The sequence below is a fragment of the Gopherus evgoodei genome, chromosome 1, assembly GCF_007399415.2.
Source record: "Gopherus evgoodei ecotype Sinaloan lineage chromosome 1, rGopEvg1_v1.p, whole genome shotgun sequence".
Lineage (NCBI taxonomy): Eukaryota > Metazoa > Chordata > Testudines > Testudinidae > Gopherus > Gopherus evgoodei.
In genome coordinates this window covers 255,028,877-255,041,151 of record NC_044322.1, presented here as the reverse complement: position 1 = coordinate 255,041,151, position 12,275 = coordinate 255,028,877, and the positions used below count along the sequence as shown (strand labels likewise).

The 12,275-nt window shown below is 44.5% G+C and overlaps 1 protein-coding gene across 3 annotated transcripts in view; it reads left to right on the top strand.

Annotated features, from left to right (window-relative positions):
- The first annotated feature begins 5,030 nt into the window (after window positions 1-5,030).
- DENND5B (DENN domain containing 5B) overlaps window positions 5,031-12,275 on the top strand; it is a 199,772-nt gene continuing 192,527 nt past the window's right edge. For all 3 annotated transcript variants that reach the window (XM_030543467.1, XM_030543458.1, XM_030543486.1), the window contains exon 1: window positions 5,031-5,142. In XM_030543467.1, coding sequence (XP_030399327.1) covers window positions 5,031-5,142 — 112 coding nt within the window. The remainder of the gene's footprint in view (window positions 5,143-12,275) is intronic.

Sequence of the window (12,275 nt, the reverse complement as noted above, 5' to 3'; positions counted from 1 at the left end):
CCACTAGCTTCTCAACTGTCAGAGTAGGTCTCATCTTGGTATTCCTGTGCTTCAGGGCGGGGGAAAGCAACTCACAAAGTTCCATGAAAGTGGCCTTACACATGTGAAAGTTTTGCAGCCACTGGGAATCATCCTAGACCTGCGACACTATGCTGTCCCACTAGTCTGTGCTTGTTTGCCGGGCCCAGAATTGGCATTCCACTGTATCTTCCCCACTGCCGCCATGATGTCCCAATTGCCACATCCTAGGCTTTGAGGAACATTTGTGTCCATGTCCTCCTCAAAATCGACCTTGCGCTGGTGGCTTCTAGCCAGGCTCTGCACATACTGCAGGATAATGCGCAAGGTGTTTACAATGCTCACAACTGCAGTGTGCAGCTGAGCGGGCTCCATGCTTGATGTGGTATGGCGTCTGCATGGATAACCCAGGAAAAAAGGTGCAAAACGATTGTTTGCCATTGCTTTCAAGGCGGGAGGGAGGGAGGAGAGACTGAGGACATATACCCCAACCACCCACAATAATGTTTTTGCCCTATCAGGCATTGGGAGCTTAACGCAGAATTCCAATGGGCAGCAGGGACTGTGGGATAGCTACCCACAGTGCACCACTCAGTAAGTCAATGCTAGGCACTGTATTGAGGATGCACTTCACCAACCTACTGCTCTTAGTGGGGACATACACGTCTGGCTGACTGTATAAAATCGCTTTCTAACGATCAACTTCTATAAAGTTGATCTAATTTCATAGTGTAGACATACCCAGAGTGTCATAGCTAAACAGAAGGTGGAAAGATTGTTTAGCATAAGGAGTTAACACATATTGTAAGAAACCATTCAAAATCAAGTGGCTCTGCAATCATAGGACAAAAAAAGAGGGTGTTAAAGAGGTTACAGATTGCTGTAAAAAGCCAATAATTCAGTATCTTTATTAAGACCGTGATTTTTAGTGTTTAGCAAAGGTATGAATATAAGCTCGCAGGCTCATCTTTTGAAGGTGTTGTGTCGGTTTCTTTTGAGGACGAGGACTGTGAGGTCAGATACGGAGTGATCGTGTTGTGAAGTGTTTGCCCACAGGTGATATGTTTTTTTTGTCCTTTATAATTTTTTTGTGTGAGTTCATTTGAGAGTGTAGTGATTATCTGGTTTCACCCACATGGTTGTTATTGTGGCATTTAGTGCACTGGATGAGGTACACCACATGTTGTGAGGCCACGTCTACACTACAGCATAAAATCGAAATGATTAAAACCGGTTTTATAAAACTGGTTTTATAAAATCGATTTTACGTGTCCACACTAGGGCACATTAATTCGGTGGTGTGCGTCCATGGTCCTAGGCTACCATCGATTTCTGGAGCGGTGCACTCTGGGTAGCTCAGTAAAAGAATGAAACCAATAACTTCGATTTCCATCCACACTAACCCTAAATCGATATAGTAATATTGATTTTAGGGTTACTCCTCTCGTTGGGGAGGAGTACAGAAATCGATTTTAAGAGCCCTTAAAATCGATTTAAAGTGCCTTGTAGTGTGGACGGGTACAGCGTTAAATCGATTTAAACTGCATTAAATCGATTTAACGCTGTTTAAATCGATTTAACGCTGTACTGTGGACCAGGCCTGACTGTCATGTGTAGGACCCATGGATCTTGAATGGTTTGTTGTGGGGGGCATTGATCATTGTAGCATTGGAGATATTGTCTACAGGTTTTGATCTGTTGTTATGGCAGAGTCCGGTGCTGCTTTGAGTTGGTGTGTTCTGGTGTTTGAGGTGCTTGCTTCTCATGATGAGCATGGTGAGATTGGGGGAGTTGTTTGAAGACCAAAAGATGGGGGTCAGGAAATGTTTCTTTTATGATGTGATTCCGCCCAAAAAGATAATTTCACTCACCCTGTCTCTCTAATATCCTGGGACCAACATGGCTACAACAACACTGCAAACTATGGTTAATAGACCACAATAGTCCTGAAGTGAATTTATGGTAGTACTGTGCAGTATAGATTAACAGGGTTCCTTACTTAGTCATTTGGCAATGACTGTAGTAAGGAGACTTGTAGGCACTTCCAAAGGCTACCCCTTACAGGCTTTTCTACACATACAGTGCTGCAGCGATGCAGTGGCACCAATGCAGCTGTGCTGCTGCAGTGCATCTGGTGAAGACTTTCTATGCCGATGGGAGAGAGCTCTCCCAGCATAATAAAACCAATTCCACGAGCAGCAGAAGCTGTCAGTTGGAGAAGCTCTCCCACCAACATAGCGCTGTCCACACTGGTGCTTATGTCACTCAGGGGGTGGTTTATTCATATCCCTGAGTGACAAAAGTTCTGCCAACATAAGCTGTAATGTAGACATTGCCTTGGAAGGAGGTGGTGAAGCAGCCATAGACTGTTAATGTTTTCGTGGAACTTGTGCTTATGCCTTATGGGTGCCAAGTGAAGGAGGATTGGTAACTCACCTACTGATTTTTGACAGAGACTGGTCAGGTATGTTTTTATACTGGCCATAGTTTCCATAAACAGTTTATGAATTTTAAAGTAAATATTAATAGAATCCAAAATAATCTATTCCTCTTCCAATTCTAACCAGTATTATTGACTTTAGTCTGCCTTATATTTTTAGAGTGTCTTAGAGTAGTTTTGATGGCTTCTGGTATTCTTATATCTATGTTGATTAAATTTACTCTAGTTGCCGCTGGAGCCTTCTATAATATGGGGCTCTCTCCAGCACTAGCAGTTGTGCAGTTGAAACAATGGTAGTATTGGTGGGAATTTTTCCTACCATTCTCCAGGACAGACAAGTCTCAAGGCACGGATTGCATCTTCCTCTTTGTTTACCCAGCATCAAACACACTGTCTGGGCTGTGCTCTGTACTCACCCCTCCCTTCTTTAAAATTCCTTCTGAAAACATACTTTACTATAAGCCTCACAAAAACTAAGGCTCATCAGTGTCCTGTGTACTTCGCAGCTGGAGGGACACACATTCTGGATCCTGCAACACTTTAGTGGAAATTCTGCAAACTAAATTTTAAAAATAAAACTTTTATGAAAGTTGAATAATACTTTCATAATTTTTTATTATTTATTTTTACATTACAATACTTTATAAAAACACATTTTCAGTTTTTCACTATGCCAAATATTGTTACCTTTAGTTCCCGAGTCAATGGCTAAAATTCTCAAAAGCACCTCAATGACTGTAGTGTAGACAAATCTAAGTCATTATTGAAAATGGGGCTTAGGGTTTGTGTACACTACAGATGCTACAATGGCAAGCTATGATGCTGCAGTTGTACCATAAGAGCATTGTAGTGTAGACACGTCCTACAGCGATGGAAATCATTTTTCCACTGCTCTAGTTAGTTCACCACCTCTAGAGATGGTAGCTAGGTTGACAGAAGAACCTAATTCACAGCTTCTGAGTGACATAGCTAGGTCAGCCTAAGACTATTTCCTTATTAGAAATGCTGCAGTGGCACACACCACTATAGCGCTTTGGTGAAGACTCTCATTACAGCAATGGGAGCAGTTCTCCCCATCACTGTAGTTAATCCATCCAGAAGTCTTTTGTTGACCTAGCACTGACTATACCTGCACCTAAGGCTATGACTACACTACTGCCTATGTCAGCAAAACTTGTCACTCATGGGTGTGAATATTCCACTCCCTTGAGCGACATAAGTTACACCGACATAAGTGCCAGTGTGCACAACGCTATGTCAGCAGAGCTCTCCCGCTGACATAGTTTCTGCCTCTCGCAGGGATGGTTTTATTATGCAGATGGGCGAGCTCTCTCTGGTCTGCATAGAGCAGTGGTTCTCAACATGTGGCCAGCAGGCTGCTTGCAGCCCAAACAGCACAGAGCTGCAGCCCATGTGACATCCTCAGGACCATAGAGGTAGTATTTTATGTGGCCCACAATGGTAAATAGGTTAAGAACCACTGGCATAGAGCGTCTTCATCAGATGTGCTGCAGCTATATAAGTAGACATGGCCTAGGTTGATCTAAATGTTAAGGCTATGTCTACACTGGCAATTGAATGACAAAGCTTTTGTTTTTCAAAAGATGTTTAAACCTCCCTCCTCCCCAGAAGACAAAAGTTTTGCCAATGACAAGTGCCAGTGTGAAGTGCCAGAAGCAATATTTGGCACTTTTTAAAACATGGGCTCCTATTACCCCCATCCCCATCCTGATTTTTCAAACTTGCTGTCTGGTCACCCTAGCCAAAGGTCTAAGTGGCTGAATGGAGCAGCTGGCACCTCTGGAGCTGAGTGCACACCCACACTGCACTAGCTGCAGCGGTTATAGGGTTGTTTTCCCTACCAGAAGATCTTGCCATAGACTTTTTCTAAAACGAAAGCTGAGACTACGGAGCACAACCGGGCAGCCAGAGGCGAGCTCCAGAATTAGGCAGCAAACTGGGCCGTGAGTCTAAACAAACCACGCTCCGCCTTTACCTCGCCAGGCTCTGCTTTGGAGTCCTGCTGGGGGAGACCGCAGCCCCTCGGGGCCACGTTGTTAACCGTGACCTGCGCAGAGAGCTGCGCGCCGGCGCCGCAATACAGCAGCCTCGAGCTTGGGGGAGGGGGAGGGCCGAGTGTGCCCGGGCGGTACCCGCCCCCCACTCCGGTGCAGTGATTTAAATGTCCCGCTGTGCCCGCCCTTTCCCCTCGCTGTGACTGGCTGCTGCAGCAGGGAGGACGCTCAGCCCAGCACTTGCCCCCGCCCCCGCTCAGCTGACAGCGGCTGGGGGCATTGCAGCCGCCTGAACACTCGCTGCTGGCGGCGCGAGCCCTTCGCTGCGCTCTAGTGCCCGGCGGGGTCCTGCCCGAGAGAGCCCGGGAGCGGCGCGAGCCGCGCTCACCCCCCCACCCCCGCTTCCCCGGGGACCCGCGCGAGCCCCTGCAGCCGGGGATGGAGACGCCGCTGCTGTGACCAGCGGCAGGAGCGCGAGAGCCCGGCCCGGCCCGGCCCCCGCGCGCCGGCGCTAGCGCAGAGCAGCAGCGGCTGCGGCGGCTACAGCAGCAGCAGGGATGAGCGGGAGCGCTGCCCCCGGGCCCGGCTCGGCCCCCTGCCGCTTCGCTCACTACTTCGTGGTGTGCGGGACCGACGCGGACAGCGGGCTGGAGCCCGACGAACTGGCCGGTAAGCGGTGGGGGGGGTGGGCGCTGCGCTGCAGCGGGCAGGGGACGCCGGGTGGTTCCCAGGCTGCATTTCATTGCCCCTTCACCCCTGCTGCGATCTTCTGCCGTGTCCTCCCTGGCTGCGCCCTGGAGCCCCTTTCTCTGTACCCCAGGACGGCGGTAGCGTTTGTTTGGCCTCGCTGTCATTGCGATGTGTTCTCCGTAGCGTTAGCAGGCGGGGGGTGCCTGGGCGGGTGCGTTTGAGCGCTAACAGGTTAATAGCGACTATTAATATCCCGGCGAGAGCAGCGCACCCAGGGGATGCGAGGGCTGCCTGCCTGTGTCTCTGCACGGACCCTACAGCAGGCCTGGGCACTCTCTTCCCTGCACATCGAGGTGCACAGGCTGTTCGCCCTCTTCATTGTGTTCATAGTCCGCTCCCAGGGAGTCGCTCCCAAAGGATTTTCCTGGAGGGAGGCTGCTTCTGAAATCTTATTTGGTAATTTCTCCTTGTATTGCTCGAACTCTTCCCACCCACCCAAGAAGCCTGAGTTCCAGCCACTAATTGCAGCAGTAGAAACCAACTGGATGCAAAGCACGGTTGCGTTCACCCTTCTCTGAAAAGGCTTCCGGCTTCCCTCTGCCCACCGCCCCACTTTCAGTGGCGGTGCTTTATAGAAACCAGCTGCAGTGGCTAGGACTGGTTATGTCAGTGGCAGTAAGCAGATTACATTTAGATGTGCTGCTGTAATCTTATTACCACTTGGACTTTATCCTTTAAGTTTAGCTGCATTTGCCTCAGAATTCAGAGGTTGCTGTGAAGATGTAATCATTCAGAAACATGTGCATTTAGCAGTAACTTGAGCTCAAAGAGCAGGAAAGCTACCTTTGTACCTTCTGGCACTGTGAAACAGGCTGTTTCTGGCCCTGCCGTGGTTCTCCCTCTTGAAGGTTTGGGTTTTCCGCCATTAGTAGAAAATCGAAGTCAATTGTTTCGGAGGGTGTGAAGCACACTAGTATTTCATCACAGGTCTGAGGAGAGGGTAAGAGAGGTAACGGTTGGGAGGGGGTAACTCATGTAGAAGTAGGTCTCAAACTTTTTTTACTGGCAACCCCTTTCACACAGCAAGCCTCTGAGTGTGACATTTATAAATTAAAGACACTTTTAAAAAAAATATGTATTTAACACCATTATAAATGCTGAAGATAAGCAGGGTTTGGCATGGAGGTTGACAGCTTTCTACCCCCCCATTTAATAACCTGGTGACCCCCTGAGGTGTCCCAACCCCCAGATTGAGAACCCCTGAGGTAGAGGGATACAGGGACATCCAAGAGGCCTTCTCCAAGGTGGTGAACCAAGAATCTTGGGCTGCGTTGTATTTTAAGTCCTCCAATGCATTCAGCCTCAAACAGAAAAGGAAAAGTGTTTGAGGGTACTGTTAACATCAGTCCTCCTTAATCAAAATGTTTTACCTCTTCTCCCCCTCTCCCTCCCCTTTTTTGGGAGGGGAGTGGGGGGGATGAGAAAGTGATTAAAAGTATCTTTTTAAAAAATTTAACTTGTCCAGCCAGTGTGGAGGTGGTAGAATTCGGTTAGAAACCGGTTTATGTGAAAGCACTTTAAATGCTATTTCCAACTCAATTTGAAGGCCAGTGCAGAAATATTAAAAATAGGGTGTTTGTTCATGAATCTTACTGATGAAAACCAAAAAGTCTGCATTTATTCACTGCTGGTCAGTACATGATAAACATACAGTGGCTGTTCTTCACCCAGTGTGGTGGGATTCCCTTAGATGGACACTGCAAAAGGAGAATGTTGCAAATATAAAAATAACTGAATGTTCTATCAAATGTGAAAACCCCCTCACCAATTTAAGTCTGGAATAAAATAAATCTAGGGGGATTGGAAATTTTGAATAGTGTAATAAAATATTGGAGGGAGGGGGTTGTGAAAGAATAGGTGAAATAAAGAATACTTTCTTTAACTATTTGAAAATTTTGGAGAAAATCCTGCTTAGAATCCAGGAGGGACTATCCCAGTGTAAGAGTGACAAAATTTACTGCAGATTTCTAGAGACCCAAATTTTAACTTTCTGAAATAACTTTTGGAGATGAGGTTACTCATACTTGTTCTTAGCATTGAGTTGACTATTTTGGGAAGTTAATAGAAAATCCATTCAACTGTATTTCAGGATTATACATTGAAAGGAAGGCAGGTGAAGTTTAGGGAAGAAATCATTAGGAAGTTATTAAAAATTGAATTTTTCTTAAAAATACCAAAACATTAAACCAACCACAGCTTTGTCTGAGGTTTAATTGCACAAAGTCAAGAAATTCCACACCAGAGCCCTAATTCTGCAAACTGTTATGCACGTGTATAACTTGACTACTCACGTGAATAGTCCCCATTGCTATCAATGGGACTACATACTTGAGTAAAGTTACCCATGTATGTAAACATTTGCAGAATCAGGGAGTAAGGTAGGTGTGGGAAGCTTAAATCTGCCTGGTAGCATGCATCACTGCAGTAAGGATTGTCATTATGTGATGGATCTTGACATAGTGGACAATAATAGAAAGATCTTTATTTTCTGAACTTTTTTTGTAAGACTGACACAATTTGAGTTTCATTCTCTTGTCTAAAATACATTAATCTAAGATTCAAAATAATTGCATCTGTCCGTTTGTATTAATGTAAATTGAGTAATCAGATAATGAAAGACCTTGTGTGCTGTCCACTAGGCACATAGATAAGGTAATGCTGGGACTGTTAATTTAGAATTTCTTGTCTTAAAATGATAGTTTAAATGCTTAAAAAGGTGTGCAGTTATTGTGTAGCATTGCTTTCATTTGTTTATCTAAATTCTGCTAGTTTCAGTAGCAAACTCCTGGCTTATGTGGCATCTCACCACTGAAGGTGAACAGTGTACTAAATCTGATTTGCATAATATAACCTTTTAAAGGTTTTAACACTTGTTTCTTATTCCTGTTTCTGAAAATAACTTGATAGCCAACACTGTCTTAAGAAGAGTTTATCACCACTTCTTGTATGAATTAGCTGATTTACTATGTGAAACAGCTTAAGCAGAAATTGTAAGACAAAATGAGGACTGTGGGTGAACATAAACATACTGTACTTTTTTTAAGGTTTCATTTCACCTGTTAATTTAGTGTCTTCCGTTCAGCAGTTCTAACGCCACTACAGTAGTCAGACTTTTTTTTTTTTTCAGTAGGAAGAATTGGCATTGTCAGATCTAGGACAAGGGGTGGGTGGGTGTGGGTGTGTGTGTGTGAACCTGAGGAACTCATAGGGGATGTATTAAAATATTTGTTGAAAAATAAATGACATGAAAGCGTTTTTTAAAAAAGTTGTCTTTAACTCTGTTGATAAAACAGGCATTAGAATAACTCAAGTTTTAACGTAGTCCAATTCCAACAATATGGCTTGAGTATGTACATTACACATTTTGCTGTTCAACTTAGTAACAATCATATAAAAGTAATATACTTTAACTCAATAATATGTTTTACAGTAACACTGTAAAAACATCCTAAACTTTCCCTCCTTCCCTCTCCTGGTATACCATATTAAACAAAATTGTATGGCTAAGCAATAGATGTGTTGCTTATTGTGCTTGTTTGTCCCACTATTACCTTGACCTTCCTCTGCTTATTTGTTGCATCTACCTGTTTTCTCCTGTCGTATTCTTTGACTGTAAGCTCTTTGGTGCAGTGATTTTCTACTACATCTGTGCATAGCATCTAGCACAGTGTGTCCCAGATCCTCAGTTGGGATCTCCGAGTGCTGCAGCAGTACAGAAAAATATTATGTAAACTGATCAAGGTTCTTATTGGACCCTTTGCATCTTACTATAAAGGTGTAATGAGAGCACAGTAATAAGGATAATGCATCTTATTGCATTAAAATAATGTAAATTACTCTTGACATTTTTAATTAGATTTATGGTACTGGAAAAATATTGCAAAACCAGCAGCATGGACATTAGTCTGATTACAGGTCTGGGCAACAGTAACAGCTTTCTTCACTTGCCATTAAATCATAACCAAGGAAGTGGCTTGTTGACTATTATATGATGGAGATAGAGGGGGCCTGGACAGCAACTTTCTTTCTTGTTCATACAACATAAAATGTGTGGACTGGCCTGGGGCTGTAGTATAAATTAGACCTTTGAAGCTGTTAAAGAGAAATATATTCATATGTATCTGTATAGAATGTCATCGTCTCTGTGTGTTTTTTTAAAAAATAATGAAAAAACTAAATACTGGCATAATGGCATTTATGTAGCTTCGATAGGGTTCCCATCTCTGTCAGACTGCAGTGAATCGTAGGCTTCCAGGAGGACAGTTAGTCCAGTGACAGGGAAACTCTGTCTCCCAATCCAGCAAAGTAATTAAGCACATGCTTAACTTTAAGCATGTAAATTCTGTTGTAGTCACTATTCACATGCTGTTAACCACATCTGTAAGTGCCTTGCTGAACTGTGGTCTTATTAGAATTGAGTTACAGTTGGGAGCGCAAAATATGTCAGAAATTGGAAGAGGTTAGCTCTCCTGCTATGTAAGTAGTACCATATTTTTTTCCCTAATAAATTTTGAATGGAAGTTAGATTCCTCCCCTCCCCCCCCCACACACACACACTCATTTTGGGATCAGCAGTGAAGCACAGACAACTTCACTAAGTCATGGGACTTACTGACAAGTTGCCAAATGAGTCAGCATTCCAACATCAGCTGGAATTACATGACCTATGTGTTCCCTTTCACTAGGGATAGCCTTTGTAATACACATTTAAACATAAATTGGCCATGTGTGTGAATTGTGCTTAATTTTATGGAGACAACCTAGTGACTTATTTTGTAAACAATGAGTGTTTTATAAACAGCTGTCCTTGTAAATTAAATTTGCCATCACAATGCAACACTGTCTTTTGTTTAGTTCCTCTGTGCTCTCTTTAATGTAATGTTAGTTCAGTTTGAGTGCTTATTTATAAAATAGGAAATGGATCCAATGCCATAATATCCAGTTAATATTTTTATCTTAAGGGTAATTCACTGGCAGTTTAATTTACTGAAAATATATGTCTGGTTACCTGGCCTTTAATGTGTTGTAATGTAGAGATATGTGATTTCAAGCCAAGAAACTACTTGGCGCTACTATAAAACTGGTTTAGAGGCTGGAAGAAAATGTCTTATGGTGTGTGAGAAAAAAGAGAGAATTCAAGCTTGTGCTGGAGCTTAATAGCTAGTTGGCATCGGAAGAAGAGCAATATGTTTGATGTGACCTGTATCCTGAAGAGCATGAAAGTTCAGTATTTGTTTTTGTGTCCTATTGAACTCTATACTAAATAGCATGTGTGACAACTTTTCTCCCGTGTCCTGAGATGGAAACACACAGTAAATTCAAGTTTATTTTTCTTTAAGCCTTCTACTTTCAGATAGAAACTAAAGCGGCTATTAAACTGTCAGCTTCAGATTTACATGGCTATAAAATGAATCCATCCTAGTAAATACTGGGACTTGGCCCACGGTGTAAAAGGCAAACCAACAGTTCAATTTGTGAAATTTATGGACATGAATTAAATAAGTGTGGGGAATTTTAAACTTTGAATACTAACTGTACTTTGAAGATAGTGTTTATCAAAAATGTTGTACTTCAACTTAATTTTTATACCTTATTGCATTTAATTATGGTACTATGTAATGCTGTTGTAACCATGTCAGTCCCAGGATACTAGAGACAAGGTGGATGGGGTAATATCTTTTATTGGACCAGCTTCTGTTGGTGAGCCGGACAAGCTTTAGAGCTACCTAAAGCTCCTCTTCAGGTCTGGGAAAGGTACTCAAGGTATGGCTACACTTACAGTTGTACAGCACTGGGAGTTACAGCTGTCTTCGTACAGCTGTGTAGGGAAAGCGCTGCAGTGTGGCCACACTGACAGCTACCAGCGCTGCAGTGGCTTCATTTTGCAGCATTTGCAGCGCTGTTGGGAGTGGTGCATTATGGGCAGCTATCCCAGCATTCAAGTGGCAGCACGTGCTTTTCAAAAGAAGGGGGTGAGGTGGAGTGTGACAAGGAGCGTGAGGGAGACAGAGTGGATTTTGGAGCTGACACTGTTCTCAGCTCCCTGCCTTGCAAGTTCTAAGGACTGGAAGATACACAGCACCTACCTTTAATCATTTTAAAAGTTTTTACCCCTTCCCCCATCCCTCTTGCATTTAGTGAATAACAGTTATGCACTCCTAAATAGCCTTGGGGTATGTCTACATCTACAATTTTGCAGCGCTGGTTGTTACAGCTGTATTAGTACAGCTGTATAGGGCCAGCGCTGCAGAGTGGCCACACTTACAGCAACCAGCCCTGCAAGTGGTGTTAGATGTGGCCACACTGCAGTGCTGTTGGGCGGCTTCAAGGGGGGTTCGGGGAACGCGAGAGCAAACCGGGGAAGGAGACCAGCTTCGCCGCGGTTTGCTCTCGTGTTCCCCGACCCCCCTGCAAACCGCAGGGAAGGAGACCTGCTTGCTCGGGGATTCGGGGAACGCGAGAGCAAACCGCAGGGAAGGAGACCTGTTTGCTCGGGGATTCGGGGAACGCGAGAGCAAACTGCGGGGAAGGAGACCAGCTTCGCCGCAGTTTGCTCTCGTGTTCCCCGAACCCCCCTGCAAACCGCAGGGAAGGAGACCTGCTTGCTCGGGGGTTAGGGGAACGCGAGAGCAAACCGGGGAAGGAGACCTGCTTGATTACCAGAGGCTTCCTCAGGTATGCTGGGATAACTGCTTATTCCACGGAGGTCAAGAAAAGCGCTGGTAAGTGTCTACACTTGATTACCAGCGCTGGATCACCAGCGCTGGATCCTCTACACCCGAGACAAAACGGGAGTACGGCCAGCGCTGCAAACAGGGAGTTGCAGCGCTGGAGATGCCCTGCAGATGTGTACACCTCCTAAGCTGCAGCGCTGTAACCCCCTCACCAGCGCTGCAACTTTGTGATGTAGACAAGCCCTTAGGAACACATAAGCAGCTGCTCAACACTGACTCCCCTCTCTCCTCAAGCAAACAGCTGTGAACATTCCAAAGCAATTCCCCTGCCTCTGCTCGCTCGCTGGAGCAAAGAGCAGCTGTTTGTTTTTTAGATCA